Below are 12,425 nucleotides of genomic sequence, written 5' to 3'. Positions count from 1 at the left end.
ATTGAAAATGTTCACTTCAGCCCACTCTGCCATTGATGCTGACCTTCTTCTTCCTTATTCACCTGATGAAAAATTGAAAATAGCACATAAAATTATACACCGCACCCTTTTTATAATGCAAGTTCTCTTCACAAATATGAAACATTTAAGGGAAAAATATATTTTACCTCTTAACTATTCACTCATTTACACTTATAATTTTAATTTTTAAAAAGTGATATTTTACCCTCAAACTTTTAAATTATTGCAATTCGATCATTTTGACTTCTTCTTTTTTTCTTAAAATGCCCCCATCCCAAGTTAAAAAAAAAAAAAAATTAAGGAGTGGCCGGTCACCCCAGTTGGACTTGGGGTGGCTTTGGCCACCACTTAATTTTTTAATTTTTAATTTTTAACTTGGGATGGGGCATTTTGGGAAAAAAAAAAAAAAAAAAAAAGTCAGAATTGTCAAATTGCAACAATTTGAAAGCTTGAGAAGGTAAAATGTCATTTTTTAAACATTGGAGTTATAAGTGCAAATATGTAGATAGTTCATAGAGTAAAGTGTATTTTTCTCAAAATTTATTAATAAAATACCAAATAACTCTTACAAAAAAGTCTTTGCTACGAAGTTATTGTTAATACATTTGTTAATTTGTCACGAGACAATTTTATTCTCACATGATACCATTTTATTCTACAGATTTTTTTTTAAAATTTTTTTTATAGCACTTATTTATTGTATATGCATGACGCTACAATACAATGAATAAGTAAGAAAAGATTAGGAGAAAGAAAAAAATTATTCAATGAACATATTATTAAATGAGTAATGCTATGCTTACAAACAAATTTTACAGAAAAATTTTTACAAATGGATGTGACACAACATAATTAAGTTTTTCAAAATTTAAACTTATTTTATATCCAATTATATTGTGCCACATCAGCTTGTAAAAGTTTTTCAATAAAATTTATTTATAGGTATATCATTCTTCTTATTAAGTTAACTTTGCTTTGTCCATAAAAAAAGTCTCCCTATTAAATGCACTTGCTTAATTAGTGCTTTAATACTAGTTTCCTAATTTCATATAAAACCAAAAAAAAAAAAAAAAAGATTTAAGAAGAATGAGCCTGTGACTGTGAGTCTGTGAGTGTCATAATGTGGTTTTTGCCCGCGAAATGTCGGGCGAAATAACCCATCACCAGATAACGAAAACCAACGTTGGACTTTCAGAGAGAGAGAGAGAGATATTTAAAAGGAGCGGCGAAGTAGGGAATTGGGTCCGAATACAACGGAGTTCGTGTGCGTTGTCTCTTCGGTTTCTATCTGGAATTCGGAGGTGTTTGGTGGTTGGATTTTCAGAAATCAGATAGATAGAGAGAGAGACAGAGACAGAGACAGAGAGAGTCTGAGGAATCTGAGTTCCTTTGTCGGAACGACGATTCCTCGTTCATTCATGCCGGACTTTTATTCGACCTTCTTCATAATCCTCAGGTCTCTCTCTGTTTCTTATATGTTTTGTTTTCTATGTATTTGAATATATGCGTGACGTACAAGCAGACGTGTGATTGTTTTGATGATTTCGTTACAAGTTTTGACGTTGATGAATCTGATAACGACGAGAACCGATCAGCGCAGTGGTTTAAATGCATGTCTTTTGATGCCAAATTCCAACAAACATTTTCCTCTCCATCACCTAATCGATCTCCGTCTAGGCGCGCGTCTACATAACATCCTTTCTTTCTTTCTTTCTTTCTTTCTTTCTTTCACGTTTCCTTGTTTTATTTTCATCTATTGTTCCATCTGCATGTGTTTATACTTTAATTATATGATTATATATTTTCCAAATTTGGTATTTCATTAGTCGAGGATTTTTTTTATTTTATTATTTGTTACTTTGATTTTCACATGACTTGCATTTAGTGTTCCTTTAATGGTTTTCATGGCACATTGCAAATACTTAGCCTTATTACTACATCATAAAGTCCAAGTACTGCTCATTTTTTACTAATATATACTGGTTCTTCATAAAAAAATGTAATGTTGGTTTTTGGTTGAATTTCTCATGTTTCACATTTACTAGATTATTTTTTTTCTACATAATGATATTCTGCAGATGGCTTGAAAAATCCATAGTTTGCATGTTTATGATTGTCTGGCCTGTTTGAATCCTAACTGGGAAGAAGTTATTGAATTCTGCATTCACCTTTCCTACATACATTTTTTTTTCCATCTGTAAACTGCTGATTGATTTTTTAAATGGATTTGGAAAGATGAAGCTTGCTCCAATTTAAATTTGGCCAAGTCTCCTGCATTCTTTTTGTTGACAATTTACTTAATCAGTGTTGCTGGAATGCACAGTAGGTTTTTTGTTTCACATGGAGGTTATTATATCTGCTGTGCCTGATTAATCATTGAAGTTGGCACCTTATATGAATTTGTTGTAAGTGGGGTTTGTAAAACATAGTTGTCACAATGGGTGGCTGTGCCTCAAAACCAAATATAAGTGTAAATACGCCGAGGAAGTATTTTCGTAGACGCAGAAAAGGCCACAGAAAGATTTCCACTTCTATTTCTGATATACCTATTAAAGGGATTGACGATGCTGGAAATCATGTAAGCGACTTTGCTGTAAGTGAGTTTGTTCATCTTGATTTTGAGAAGGGTGCTGCAACAACCTGCAAGAGATCTGAAGTTTCTAACAGGACATTTCATCTCACCCAGCTACAATGGAACCATAGTCAAATCGATGCAAATGGTATCTTCTTTTTCTCTCTTATTAGGGCAATTTGTTAATCAACTAAGGAAAGATGAAGATATCTCAATAGGGTACCTAAACCTCAATTAATTTTAAAGAAAGGGTTCGAAAACATACTTGGTTTAAAGAGGAAGGATAAAAACTTATAAGTTCACATTTTATACAGGAGTTGTATGAGATTTTTTGAATTTAAAACTACATAAACATTTATATGGAAGTTATTGCGGTTTTTAGAACTTGTTGGATGGGCTATTCGCCTTCTTCGCTCTAAATGACACGAATGCCTTCTATTGCAGGAATATGCCAAGAAGAAGCATGGTTTGACTCGGTTAGTATTCTGGAATCTGATTCAGATGATGACTTTAGTAGTGTATATGGAGGTAATAAATCCACATTCATCAGAACAAAGTGATTTATTTTCGATTACGCTTATATACTTTTATTTGTGACTTTGTTATTGGTCTTTTTGGCTGCCAGATTGTTTTCCTTCAGTAGGTAATGCAGCACAATTGCTCCAGTACGAAAGTGCATCCTGCTTTGTAGATAGTGGGTGTAAGTATGAGGGATTTTATGGAAGTTACCTGAAAATAGACGGGGGTGCACAAAACTCAGGGGAGAAAACACAAGAAAACAATGTGAAGTCTTGCTTACCTGGTTTGCTTCCTTCAGTCAGTTTCAATGACAAGGGTCAACATTTGTCAAGTCCCCCTCCACAAAGAAAGCAATCTGCAGTTATCATGTATTCTTATAAGAGGAAATCTGTTGATGGAAATGAAAAGACTGAATACTGTAAGTACAGAGACCTTTTAGAGTACACGTATTGTTTCATCTTTAGTTATTATAGATTTTACATTTCAGCACTATGTCTTGCCTAGATTTTGTAATTGTGCTATTGCATCTCATAGAGTTTGTGGCAGTATTATAGGCATCTTTTGGCATTGGATATAGAAGATATTTCTTGACCTTTATCAGTTTTGGTAAAATTGTACATTTTGAAGTGATAGAATGTATTTGACAGTCTTATTTGTTGATATGTGTATGATAAGTACATATGGCCTGCTCTCTGCTACAATGATAAATATAAAATGTGTTCTGGCAGGTTCATCTGAGAAACTTCTGTATCGTCCCAGAGGTGGATTGCAGATTCCATGTTCATCAGGAGAGAAGCCGACTCCAGGATGCTGGTTTGCTGTCTCGCCTTCAGTTTTTAAGCTCCGTGGAGAGAATTATTTTAGGCATGTTAACGAGTTTTTCCTATCCATCAAATATGTGCATTTACAACTATTATTTGGTGATTTAATTTGATTTTTTGTTTTCTAATTAAGGTCTGGATGGTTTAAATATTACCAATTGATTATGCAGAGATAAACAGAAGCTCCCTGCCCCAGACTGCAGTGCATACGTACCAATTGGAGTTGACTTATTTGTCTGCCCACGTAAGATAAATCACATTGCTCAGCACCTTGAACTTCCTTCTGTGAAGGCACATGAGAAAGTACCTACGATCTTGATTATCAATATACAGGTTCTCTCTCTCTCTCTCTCTCTCAAAATACCTTCATGCATGCTTAATTTGTATTCCTTCATAAGGGTCTTTATCAATAGATTGTTTCATAGTTGGTCAGTTGCAACTATCATAAGGACCATGCTTGTCATCTATAAAGGAAAGGAAGAAAAGACCTAATACCTTAGTCAATTCTGTAATCATGAAACAATGGGTTTTTCCCAGAGTATACTCTGGGAAGTGATAGGGAACAAAATTTTCTGTAGGATGGGTAATTAGAGGTTGTTCTGCCTTAGCAGATGCTCAGGGTTGTAGTGGTACAATTCAAGTGCAATGTCATTAGCTTCTGTATTAACTAGTGGATCTAAATTGTGTACTATGAATTGTTTCTGGTGTTGTTTCAGCTGCCTATTTATCCTGCTACAATGTTCCTTGGTGAAAACGATGGGGAAGGCATGAGCCTCGTGTTGTACTTCAAACTATCTGATCATTTTGACAAAGAGATCTCTCCTAGTTTTCAGGACAGTATAAAGGTACTTTCTCAATCTTTCCATATAATTTCCATATCTAGTTTTTTGGTCATCAAAAGTTTAGGGCCGAGGCTGATTTGTAAAGGGTTTCTAAAGAAAAAATAAAATAGTTCTTCTCTTTTAAGTGCTTTTCTTCTATTTTTCTCTTAGTATCAAAATTAAGAACATGTGCTCTGCTTTTTTCTTACCCAAGTGCCTTTTGGGATCAGCTACAGGATCCTTGGCACTAAAGTCTTCTATCCCCTCAATGCCTCCCATCCCCCTGTTTTCTATCCCAAAATAAAAAGCATAATATTTATTTTTTTGGGTGCATATTAATTTGTAAAGAGAAGCAAAATGCTGCCTAGTTTTGTTAATCGAACTTATAAAAGCAAATCCTAATATGGTTTTGTTCAAATTAAGTTCATGACATATGTGTTGGGATCTGAGTATCTGTTTTAAGTAAATTTTAAAAACTAAAGCAAATGACAATGCTAACATGATTGTTTTTTTTTTCCTCCCTTTAGAGAAGATTGTTTGACAGAATGAGCTCATTATACATTTTTTTTCCTATCGTTTGCCATCAATCTATCTAATTTTTTAAAACACACATTCATGATATGATGCACTTGTGTCTAACTTTTGAGAGTGATCTTTGTTGCTTGAACACATTGTCTTTCCTTTTTTCCTGACTTAATTGTAACGTTGATATATCATTTTCTTTCCTTTTTGAGTAGTACCCTAGTTTGATACCAATACTCGTTTCTTCCACAGAGACTTGTTGAGGATGAGATGGAAAAGGTTAAAGGGTTTGCAAAGGAGTCCCTGGTTCCTTTTAGGGAAAGGCTAAAAATTTTGGCTGGGGTGGTCAATCCAGAGGACCTCCAATTGAGTTCCACTGAAAGGAAGCTTATACATGCTTATAATGATAAGCCCGTACTGTCACGACCTCAACACAATTTCTTTAAGGTAAAGAAAAGTTTGTCTTTAGTTCCAAGTTCAATTTCTTCATTGATGGCTTGCACAATTCCACTATGGTATACAACCATTAGCCTCTCAACACAGGATTGAACTAACTTTGCCTTCTTCTTTTTAATTTATCCAGGGACCCAATTACTTTGAAATTGACCTAGATATACATCGATTTAGCTACATATCCAGGAAAGGACTCGAATCGTTCCGAGACCGTTTGAAGTATGGCATACTTGATGTTGGCCTAACTATCCAGGTATATAGTTGTCTTACCAATTATCCTAGAGTTGAAAAAAAGAACTGCAGGTTTATGTTCCAACTCACAATTTTGACCTGCACAATTGATTTAATTAAGTTATTATCTCTTCTTTTCCTGCACAATATATAAAGTTTGAAGTAGCTGCTTAACTATATATATATATATATATATATATATAAAAACTCAATTTTTTTTTTCAATACTAATTACAGGCACAAAAGCCAGAGGAACTGCCGGAGCAAGTCCTGTGTTGTGTGTGCCTGAACAAGATTGATTTGGTTAATCATAGTCAAATACCCACAATTGTAACTTTGAAAGATGATCGATTTGGACAAACACCTGTGGATTAATGCATTTATAGCCAATAATTCCGGCAGCGGAATAATCAAGAACCATATTTTGTAAAAGTTGGTTCAACCATGGCCTTTTTAAATGAAAGAAAAAAGAGAACAAGTAAAACTGAAAAAAATTCCTTATTTTTTGGATGCAGAAATGAATTTATCTAATAATACTACCAAAATATGTTGTATCTTTATTTCTAATTATTTGTTGATTTTTCTCTGTGCTGTGGAAAATTGTGGAATCAAACAACTATTTCTAAGTCATGTGACGTGAACGATGTGAATTTTTGTTTTTTGTTTTTTTGTTTTTTTGTTTTTTTTTTTTGGCCCTTACATGGGATAAGTCGTTCTCAAAATACAAGAAACAGGGACAAGGGCAATCTTAATTCCACAGCCAAACAGCTACAGTTCTAACACCAAAACTAGAATAACACAATCCCTCAACTCGAACAAGTGTATGCTTGCACTAGAATAGGAATAAAACAAAACACCTCAAGTGGGTTTAGCTTGCAGCTCAAATACTCCATTTCTTCTCCAAGTCACCCCAAACTACCTACAACTTACAACAAAATAGGAAGCAGAAACAATCAATCTTAAGATAAAAAAGGCAAATAATAAGTAAAAAAAAAAAAAAGTCCGACAAAATATCTCGGCCAAATGCAGCAGTTACGCAACTATATGGAACAAAAATACTTATATTCCCATGTACAAAAGAATGCACAGAAATGTAGAATTGCAATAAAATATTGCTCATTCAACTAGTTAAATACAACAAGAATTACAGTCCTAATCCAAGCAAGTTTTGTCTTGGAACTCACTTCTCCGTCTTCTTTCCATTTTTCCTTTCTTTTGTATATTGCAGTTGGATACCGCCTTCATCAAAACTATGGCCTCAAGTGTGAAAAACAGATCTAAGAAAAGTTAACTTGCACCTTTTGCCTGATAGTTGGCAAAATTTCGTGTGATTTGTCGCCCACTGATCTTCACATTCACATTCACAACACAGAAGCTATGTTATCTGTTCTTCTTTCAATCGTGAGCGCGCTATAGGCTGTTGATCATTGTTCCTTAGATCCATCTTGTTCATTAAGGTGTGCTTCTCGGCTACCGCATTGTCTGGTCTAGGCTGCGATGTAGTGCTTGGGGCTGTGTTGTGGCTGCTACTTCTAGCGGCTGGTACATCATGATTATGTTTTCCCTCGTACGTTGTAATGACAGCTTTAGGATCTGACGCAGCCCTCTCGACGTGCTTACGGACATTACATCCCGGGCTTGTGCATTTATAATAGCTCCTGCAGATCAGAAAAAAAGATGCATAAGGAATTTCCAGATAAGCAACCCATGCAACAAGGAAATTAAACCAATCACTGAGAATAGATTAATTACTTTTTTAAGCATCCATTGAGAGGATTAATTAGGCATGATGAAAACACATTTGACATCAGCATATTTCAAAAAAGCAACTAAAAGAGTTCTCATGCACGACATGATCTTAAAAATTCCAAATTTTTGTTTTCCGACCCATTTAGGTAAATGATTTAGTTGAGACATTGATCGACTCCCCAGGCTTAGGGGATGCATGTAGTTTGCAGGTGATTACTGCATCCATGGGGATTAGCTCAACTCAAATAGGCTAGGAATAAATACTCTAGTGTAGGAAAAAAATCAGAGACTGCCGGTTGATAGATACTAAACAAGCATGAAGGCAGTCATGACAGTTTCAGTATGGCAAAATATGGCAGAGATGATGGGGGGAGTTAGAGATAGCAATGACAATATTTGATTAAAGAGAGGCAAGTTTTAAACATGGTTATAAGAGCTGAGAGGATTTAAGTCTCACGGAGTTAAAGATTTTGAATAAGATGTAAATCCCCCTTTTCATTTGCAATTTTTATAAGAATACATCTATTATCAACCTCTTCAGTACGATGGTGTGCAAAAAGATCTCAGAATATGCAAACACTAGATTTGTTAAGAGATAGCTCTATGAATATACTTCGATGAGCCAAATGTAAATTGTATAGATTATAAAGAAAACTTAACCACATTGGTGAAGGGGGACCAAAAGATAAGAAAAGTAGTACTACCTTGGATAAGGATTGCCCTTAACCACTTTCTGTCCATACTTTCGCCACCTATACCCATCATCTAAAAGATCCACTTCACTAGTCGTCTGCACAATGATTCTAGGCTCTGTGACAGTCCTATGTGAAGCAGCTGGCTCTGAAACCTTGACCTCTGTACTTCTGCACAACAAAAAAAGATTGTAAGAAGCCAAAACAAACTAATAAATAATTACTCTTTGGCATAATGCTGAAAGGAAAAAAAATATACCGTTTCTTTGGGTTGGGTTCATCTTCATCTTCGTCTCTTTCATCTACTCCAGTTTCCGCATCACCCACTTCCTCGCTATCACTAGTCGCAGATAAGTGTTCAGGTGTCGCTTGGCTAGATTCCTGACCCTTCTTAGACATTGAATAAGGAGCCATCCCTCTCAATTTGTTCGAATTCCCACCTTGAACTTGGGAGGCTAAGTCCGGATTTCCCAGACTACTGGAATTTCCAGTATCCTTTGCACGCTTATTGGTTTGAGGTGGTTGATGGTTGTGCTGGCCCTTGTAAATTATTTCGGTTACTTGGCCTTCAAGAGAGCGCTCAACCTTTTTCTTGACAGGACAATTGGGATGCGTGCATTTGTAATAGCTTCGAGGGAATTCACTACCCTTCACCTGCTTCTGCCCATATTTCCGCCAGTTGTAGCCATCAGCAGCAGGGTTATCAACAGTGAATGTCGAAGGTTGGGATCTCTGATCAGAATGAGAGACATCGGATGTTTCATTCATTGCAACACTGGAGTCTGGTACTGAGGGTGGCACCTTCTGATGTGCAGTTGCGTTGGATGTAAAGGCTGGAAGCTGTGTTAATGATGTAGCCGGTGCTGCTGATAATGAAGACGAGTAATCTGGTTTGACATTCATATGGGAATAGGCTTGTGCAGCCTGAGCTGTGACCTGTGCCAGAGCTTGCTGGTGTGTCATTCCAAAGGGTCCCTACAAATATCATGATTCACAAACATAAGAATCCAACACAGTATGAGTTCTGAATTCCAAACAGTAATATAGTACGGATGATGGGGGAACATAGAGCTCAATCTAAGAATTCTAAACTAGAATTAGTGGTTATATATCTAAGGATTAAAGAACACATCCCTCCCATACTCTATCCTAAACTTTCAAGAATTGGCATGTCACTATGTCGATCGTCAGTATTCTACGACCGTATCTATATCCTGTATCCGTAATCATAGAGCAAAGTATTCAGCTTCACCACCATAAAAAAAGCTTAAAAAAGATTTATCCTTATACAAAAAGCTGCATTAATTCAAGCCGTACAGGCCTCCTATCCTACCTATGAATTACTTCATAAACATTCAATTTCAATTCATAGGTGGCTCTTTATTGGTAAGGGGTTTGCATTGATCATTCTTAACGAAAGATCTTAATCATCAAAGATCAAAATAGTAGATTGGAAATGAACCCTTTCTGGGATTTTCAGTTACCATTAAGCTGGAAGCACATATCTGTTTCTAATTTTGTTATCATCGTCACTATAGCATCCAAATTCGAACCATTTCCCAAGATCCCAGTTATATCTCCAGTACTCCATAATTAAAGAGCAAATGAAATTCAAATTCTAAGTAAGTGTTTTTCTCGGCAACCAAACAAAACAGTACATACTTTCCCAGAAAACCCAAATGAATTATGATAACTAGACTAGACATACTGAGAATTACCTGGCCGCCCGGCGAGAACAGCCCCGGCGAGTCGAGCAAGCCGGCGGGGCTCAACCCCGGCGGAACGGTGAAAATCGGCGACTGTGGAACCGCCGAATTCGAAGGTCGATTCGGCCTGAACCGAAAATCGTCATCTCCGGCGCCGGAACCACCTTCATCCGGCGGCGGGAAGCTCTGGCGCTGGTGGGAAGGAATAGCCGCCGGTGAAGTCATGGCACCCGCGAGAAGCTGAGAGAAGGACCTGCAATCGTCGGTATCGGAGAAGAAGCTGGAGAGCAGCGTCATGGGCCCAGGGCTGAATCCCAGCCCACCCAAGCCTGGCCCACCACCACCACCACCACCGTTGAATAGCGTCTCCATGGAGGAACGTGGTGGCAGAGTGATCGTAGGACGTGAAGGAAGATTATAAGCCGTCGATTTCGACACTTGCGATGATGATGACGATGACAACGTTGACGGTGGAGGCGGCTGTTCTTTCTCAGCCATTGATTTTTGCGCGCTCTCTCTCTCTCTCTCTGTGCTCCTTTCTTCGTTTGTCTCTGTTTTCGGTTGCGTCTGTTTTTTTCCGTTTCTGCTTTCGCTTCGCTTCGCGGATCTGAAGTAGAGCAAAAAGTCCACGCCCCAGATACGTAAAGAGCGCACTTTTTACCAATTTCCCCTTACCTTTTTTCACTCTCTTTGGAGGGCAACCGCTGCGGATTGACGGTTTAGTCCTCGATGACTTTTTGAACCTATTGTCGGTTTGCCATCTGTAGACGTGGCATGCATCTTGCAAGCTCCAACCGAGAAGACACGACCAACAAGTTTACTGGTGACCAACTCAACCGTGGTGATTCTCACAATCCCCCCACGTGGCACCAACGTCCCTAATAATTCATTAATTAATTAATGGCTTGTGAGTTTTAATAAATATGAAGAATTTTTTTTTTTTTTTTTTTTTTTATAAATTCTATGAAGATAAAATTTAGTAAAAATATTAATCTCTCTGGTGAACTCTTGTAGGTGTCCATGAACATGAAGCATTTAGGGCTAAAAGACATATATATATATAAAACTTTTTCTTTTTCTTTTTTCAAAATAAAAACTGTTTTAGACAAGACAGTAAATGTAGAGGTCGAATCTGCCCTCATCTGAAACAGTCGCAATCAGAGAGTTCACTGGAGTCTCACAACTTGAGGACTAGAAAAAATGTTGTTGCAGTGGTGGGGTTTTTGTCCATATTGCGTTATCCAGCTCCAGCCAAACTCCTGCAGCCCACCACTGACAATGCCAATAGAGGACAACATTGTCCTGTGCGTAAACAGAACACGACAAAATACAATACTTCAAAAAAAGGATAAATAATTCACTTTGAATAATTAATACGAGAGAGAGCTCATAAATAAGTTTCCAGTCCATCGGACATCTACTCCTGACGTGCAATAAGGTCCCGTTTGGTTCGCGGATTAGACCCTTGGATTGGACTAACTAACACTAGGTATAGCTAGTCCTTTGTTTGGTAACACTCTATTCCTGAGAATAGCTATTCCCATGGGATTACTAATCCTATATACACGGGGTTAGCTAAGCCACTCAAAAACGAGTGGTTTAGCTAATCCTTTCCTGTGAGATTAAAATTATCGCGTAAATTGCCCACAAAAACCCCACCCTTCTAGCACCCACATCTCTCAAGGAGACTCTGCAAAACGATCTCCATCTCTCAAAGAGCAACGATCTCTCTTCTCTGCGCAAGCGATCTCTCTCCCCTTCTCTTCTCTTCGATTTCTCTTCTTTGTTTCTTGGTTATTTCATTCTCTCTCTATTTCTTGGATTTTTTTTTTTTTTTGTATCGTTTCTCTTTGATTCTGTTTAGGCTTTTTTTTTATTATTCTGTTTCTCCATCTCTCTTTCTCTATATTTTCTCAGTTTGATTTTTAATTCAATTATATATATATAGATATAACCTATGTTCAAGCGTACAACCTGTGTTCAAGCGTATATATATATACACACACACGCTTGAACACAGGTTATTCATACCTGTTCAAGCGTGTGTGTGTATATATATGTACCCAAAACGTTTTTGAGTTTTTTTTTTATTTTTCTTCTGTTTTTTTATTTTTTTTGATTCTCTGTATCGTTTCTCTTTGATTCTATTTAGGGTTTATTTTTATTTTTTATTCTGTTTCTCCATCTCTCTTTCTCTATACTTTCTCAGTGTGATTTTTAATTTAGTTATATATATATATATATATATATATATATATATATATATAATTGAATTAAAAATCACACTGATATATACACACACTTGAACACAGGTTATT

General features: G+C 36.7%; 2 protein-coding genes across 6 annotated transcripts; one reads left to right on the top strand and one right to left on the bottom strand.

The window, feature by feature from the left end:
* Positions 1-1,135: 1,135 nt before the first annotated feature.
* LOC132178697 (beta-hexosaminidase (DUF1336)) lies at positions 1,136-6,491 on the top strand. 4 transcript variants are annotated; one of them, XM_059591206.2, is made up of 10 exons: positions 1,136-1,477; positions 2,348-2,741; positions 3,038-3,121; positions 3,219-3,530; positions 3,841-3,976; positions 4,104-4,266; positions 4,650-4,778; positions 5,529-5,723; positions 5,860-5,982; positions 6,198-6,491. In XM_059591206.2, exons 2-10 carry the CDS (start codon positions 2,459-2,461, stop codon positions 6,333-6,335), a joined length of 1,563 nt encoding a protein of 520 aa, XP_059447189.1. In that variant the 5' UTR covers positions 1,136-1,477; positions 2,348-2,458; the 3' UTR covers positions 6,336-6,491. The 4 variants fall into 4 exon arrangements, with proteins under 4 accessions (XP_059447189.1, XP_059447187.1, XP_059447188.1 ...); XM_059591204.2 differs by having other exon boundaries at positions 2,345-2,741; XM_059591205.2 differs by having other exon boundaries at positions 1,576-2,741.
* A 172-nt stretch (positions 6,492-6,663) lies between these two features.
* WRKY3 (WRKY DNA-binding protein 3) lies at positions 6,664-10,704 on the bottom strand. 2 transcript variants are annotated; one of them, XR_015911868.1, is made up of 5 exons: positions 10,120-10,704; positions 8,661-9,376; positions 8,414-8,572; positions 7,145-7,618; positions 6,664-6,879 (listed from the first exon to the last, which is right to left on the bottom strand). XR_015911868.1 is itself a non-coding variant. In XM_059592424.2 (4 exons), exons 1-4 carry the CDS (start codon positions 10,603-10,605, stop codon positions 7,336-7,338), a joined length of 1,644 nt encoding a protein of 547 aa, XP_059448407.2. In that variant the 5' UTR covers positions 10,606-10,704; the 3' UTR covers positions 6,976-7,335. The 2 variants fall into 2 exon arrangements, 1 of the variants encoding a protein (XP_059448407.2); XM_059592424.2 differs by lacking the exon at positions 6,664-6,879 and having other exon boundaries at positions 6,976-7,618.
* Between the last annotated feature and the right edge of the window lie 1,721 nt (positions 10,705-12,425).

Source organism: Corylus avellana, chromosome 4 (genome assembly GCF_965113065.1).
Source record: "Corylus avellana chromosome 4, dhCorAvel1.hap1.2, whole genome shotgun sequence".
Classification (NCBI taxonomy): Eukaryota; Viridiplantae; Streptophyta; class Magnoliopsida; order Fagales; family Betulaceae; genus Corylus; species Corylus avellana.
Note: the sequence above shows the minus strand (reverse complement) of the source record. Positions and strands in the feature narration are given on the sequence as shown.

What these genes read in the sequence shown, in the direction of transcription:
- LOC132178697 (XM_059591206.2), top strand. Translation starts at nt 2,459, where the DNA reads ATGGGTGGCTGTGCCTCAAAACCAAATATAAGTGTAAATACGCCGAGG. An exon ending in TAGTCAAATCGATGCAAATG is followed by an intron (nt 2,742 to 3,037) that starts GTATCTTCTTTT and finishes CTTCTATTGCAG; the next exon opens with GAATATGCCAAGAAGAAGCA. An exon ending in GTTTTCAGGACAGTATAAAG is followed by an intron (nt 4,779 to 5,528) that starts GTACTTTCTCAA and finishes TTTCTTCCACAG; the next exon opens with AGACTTGTTGAGGATGAGAT.
- WRKY3 (XM_059592424.2), bottom strand. Translation starts at nt 10,605, where the DNA reads ATGGCTGAGAAAGAACAGCCGCCTCCACCGTCAACGTTGTCATCGTCA. An exon ending in GAACCCAACCCAAAGAAACG is followed by an intron (nt 8,573 to 8,660) that starts GTATATTTTTTT and finishes TTTGTTGTGCAG; the next exon opens with AAGTACAGAGGTCAAGGTTT. An exon ending in AAGGGCAATCCTTATCCAAG is followed by an intron (nt 7,619 to 8,413) that starts GTAGTACTACTT and finishes TCTGATCTGCAG; the next exon opens with GAGCTATTATAAATGCACAA.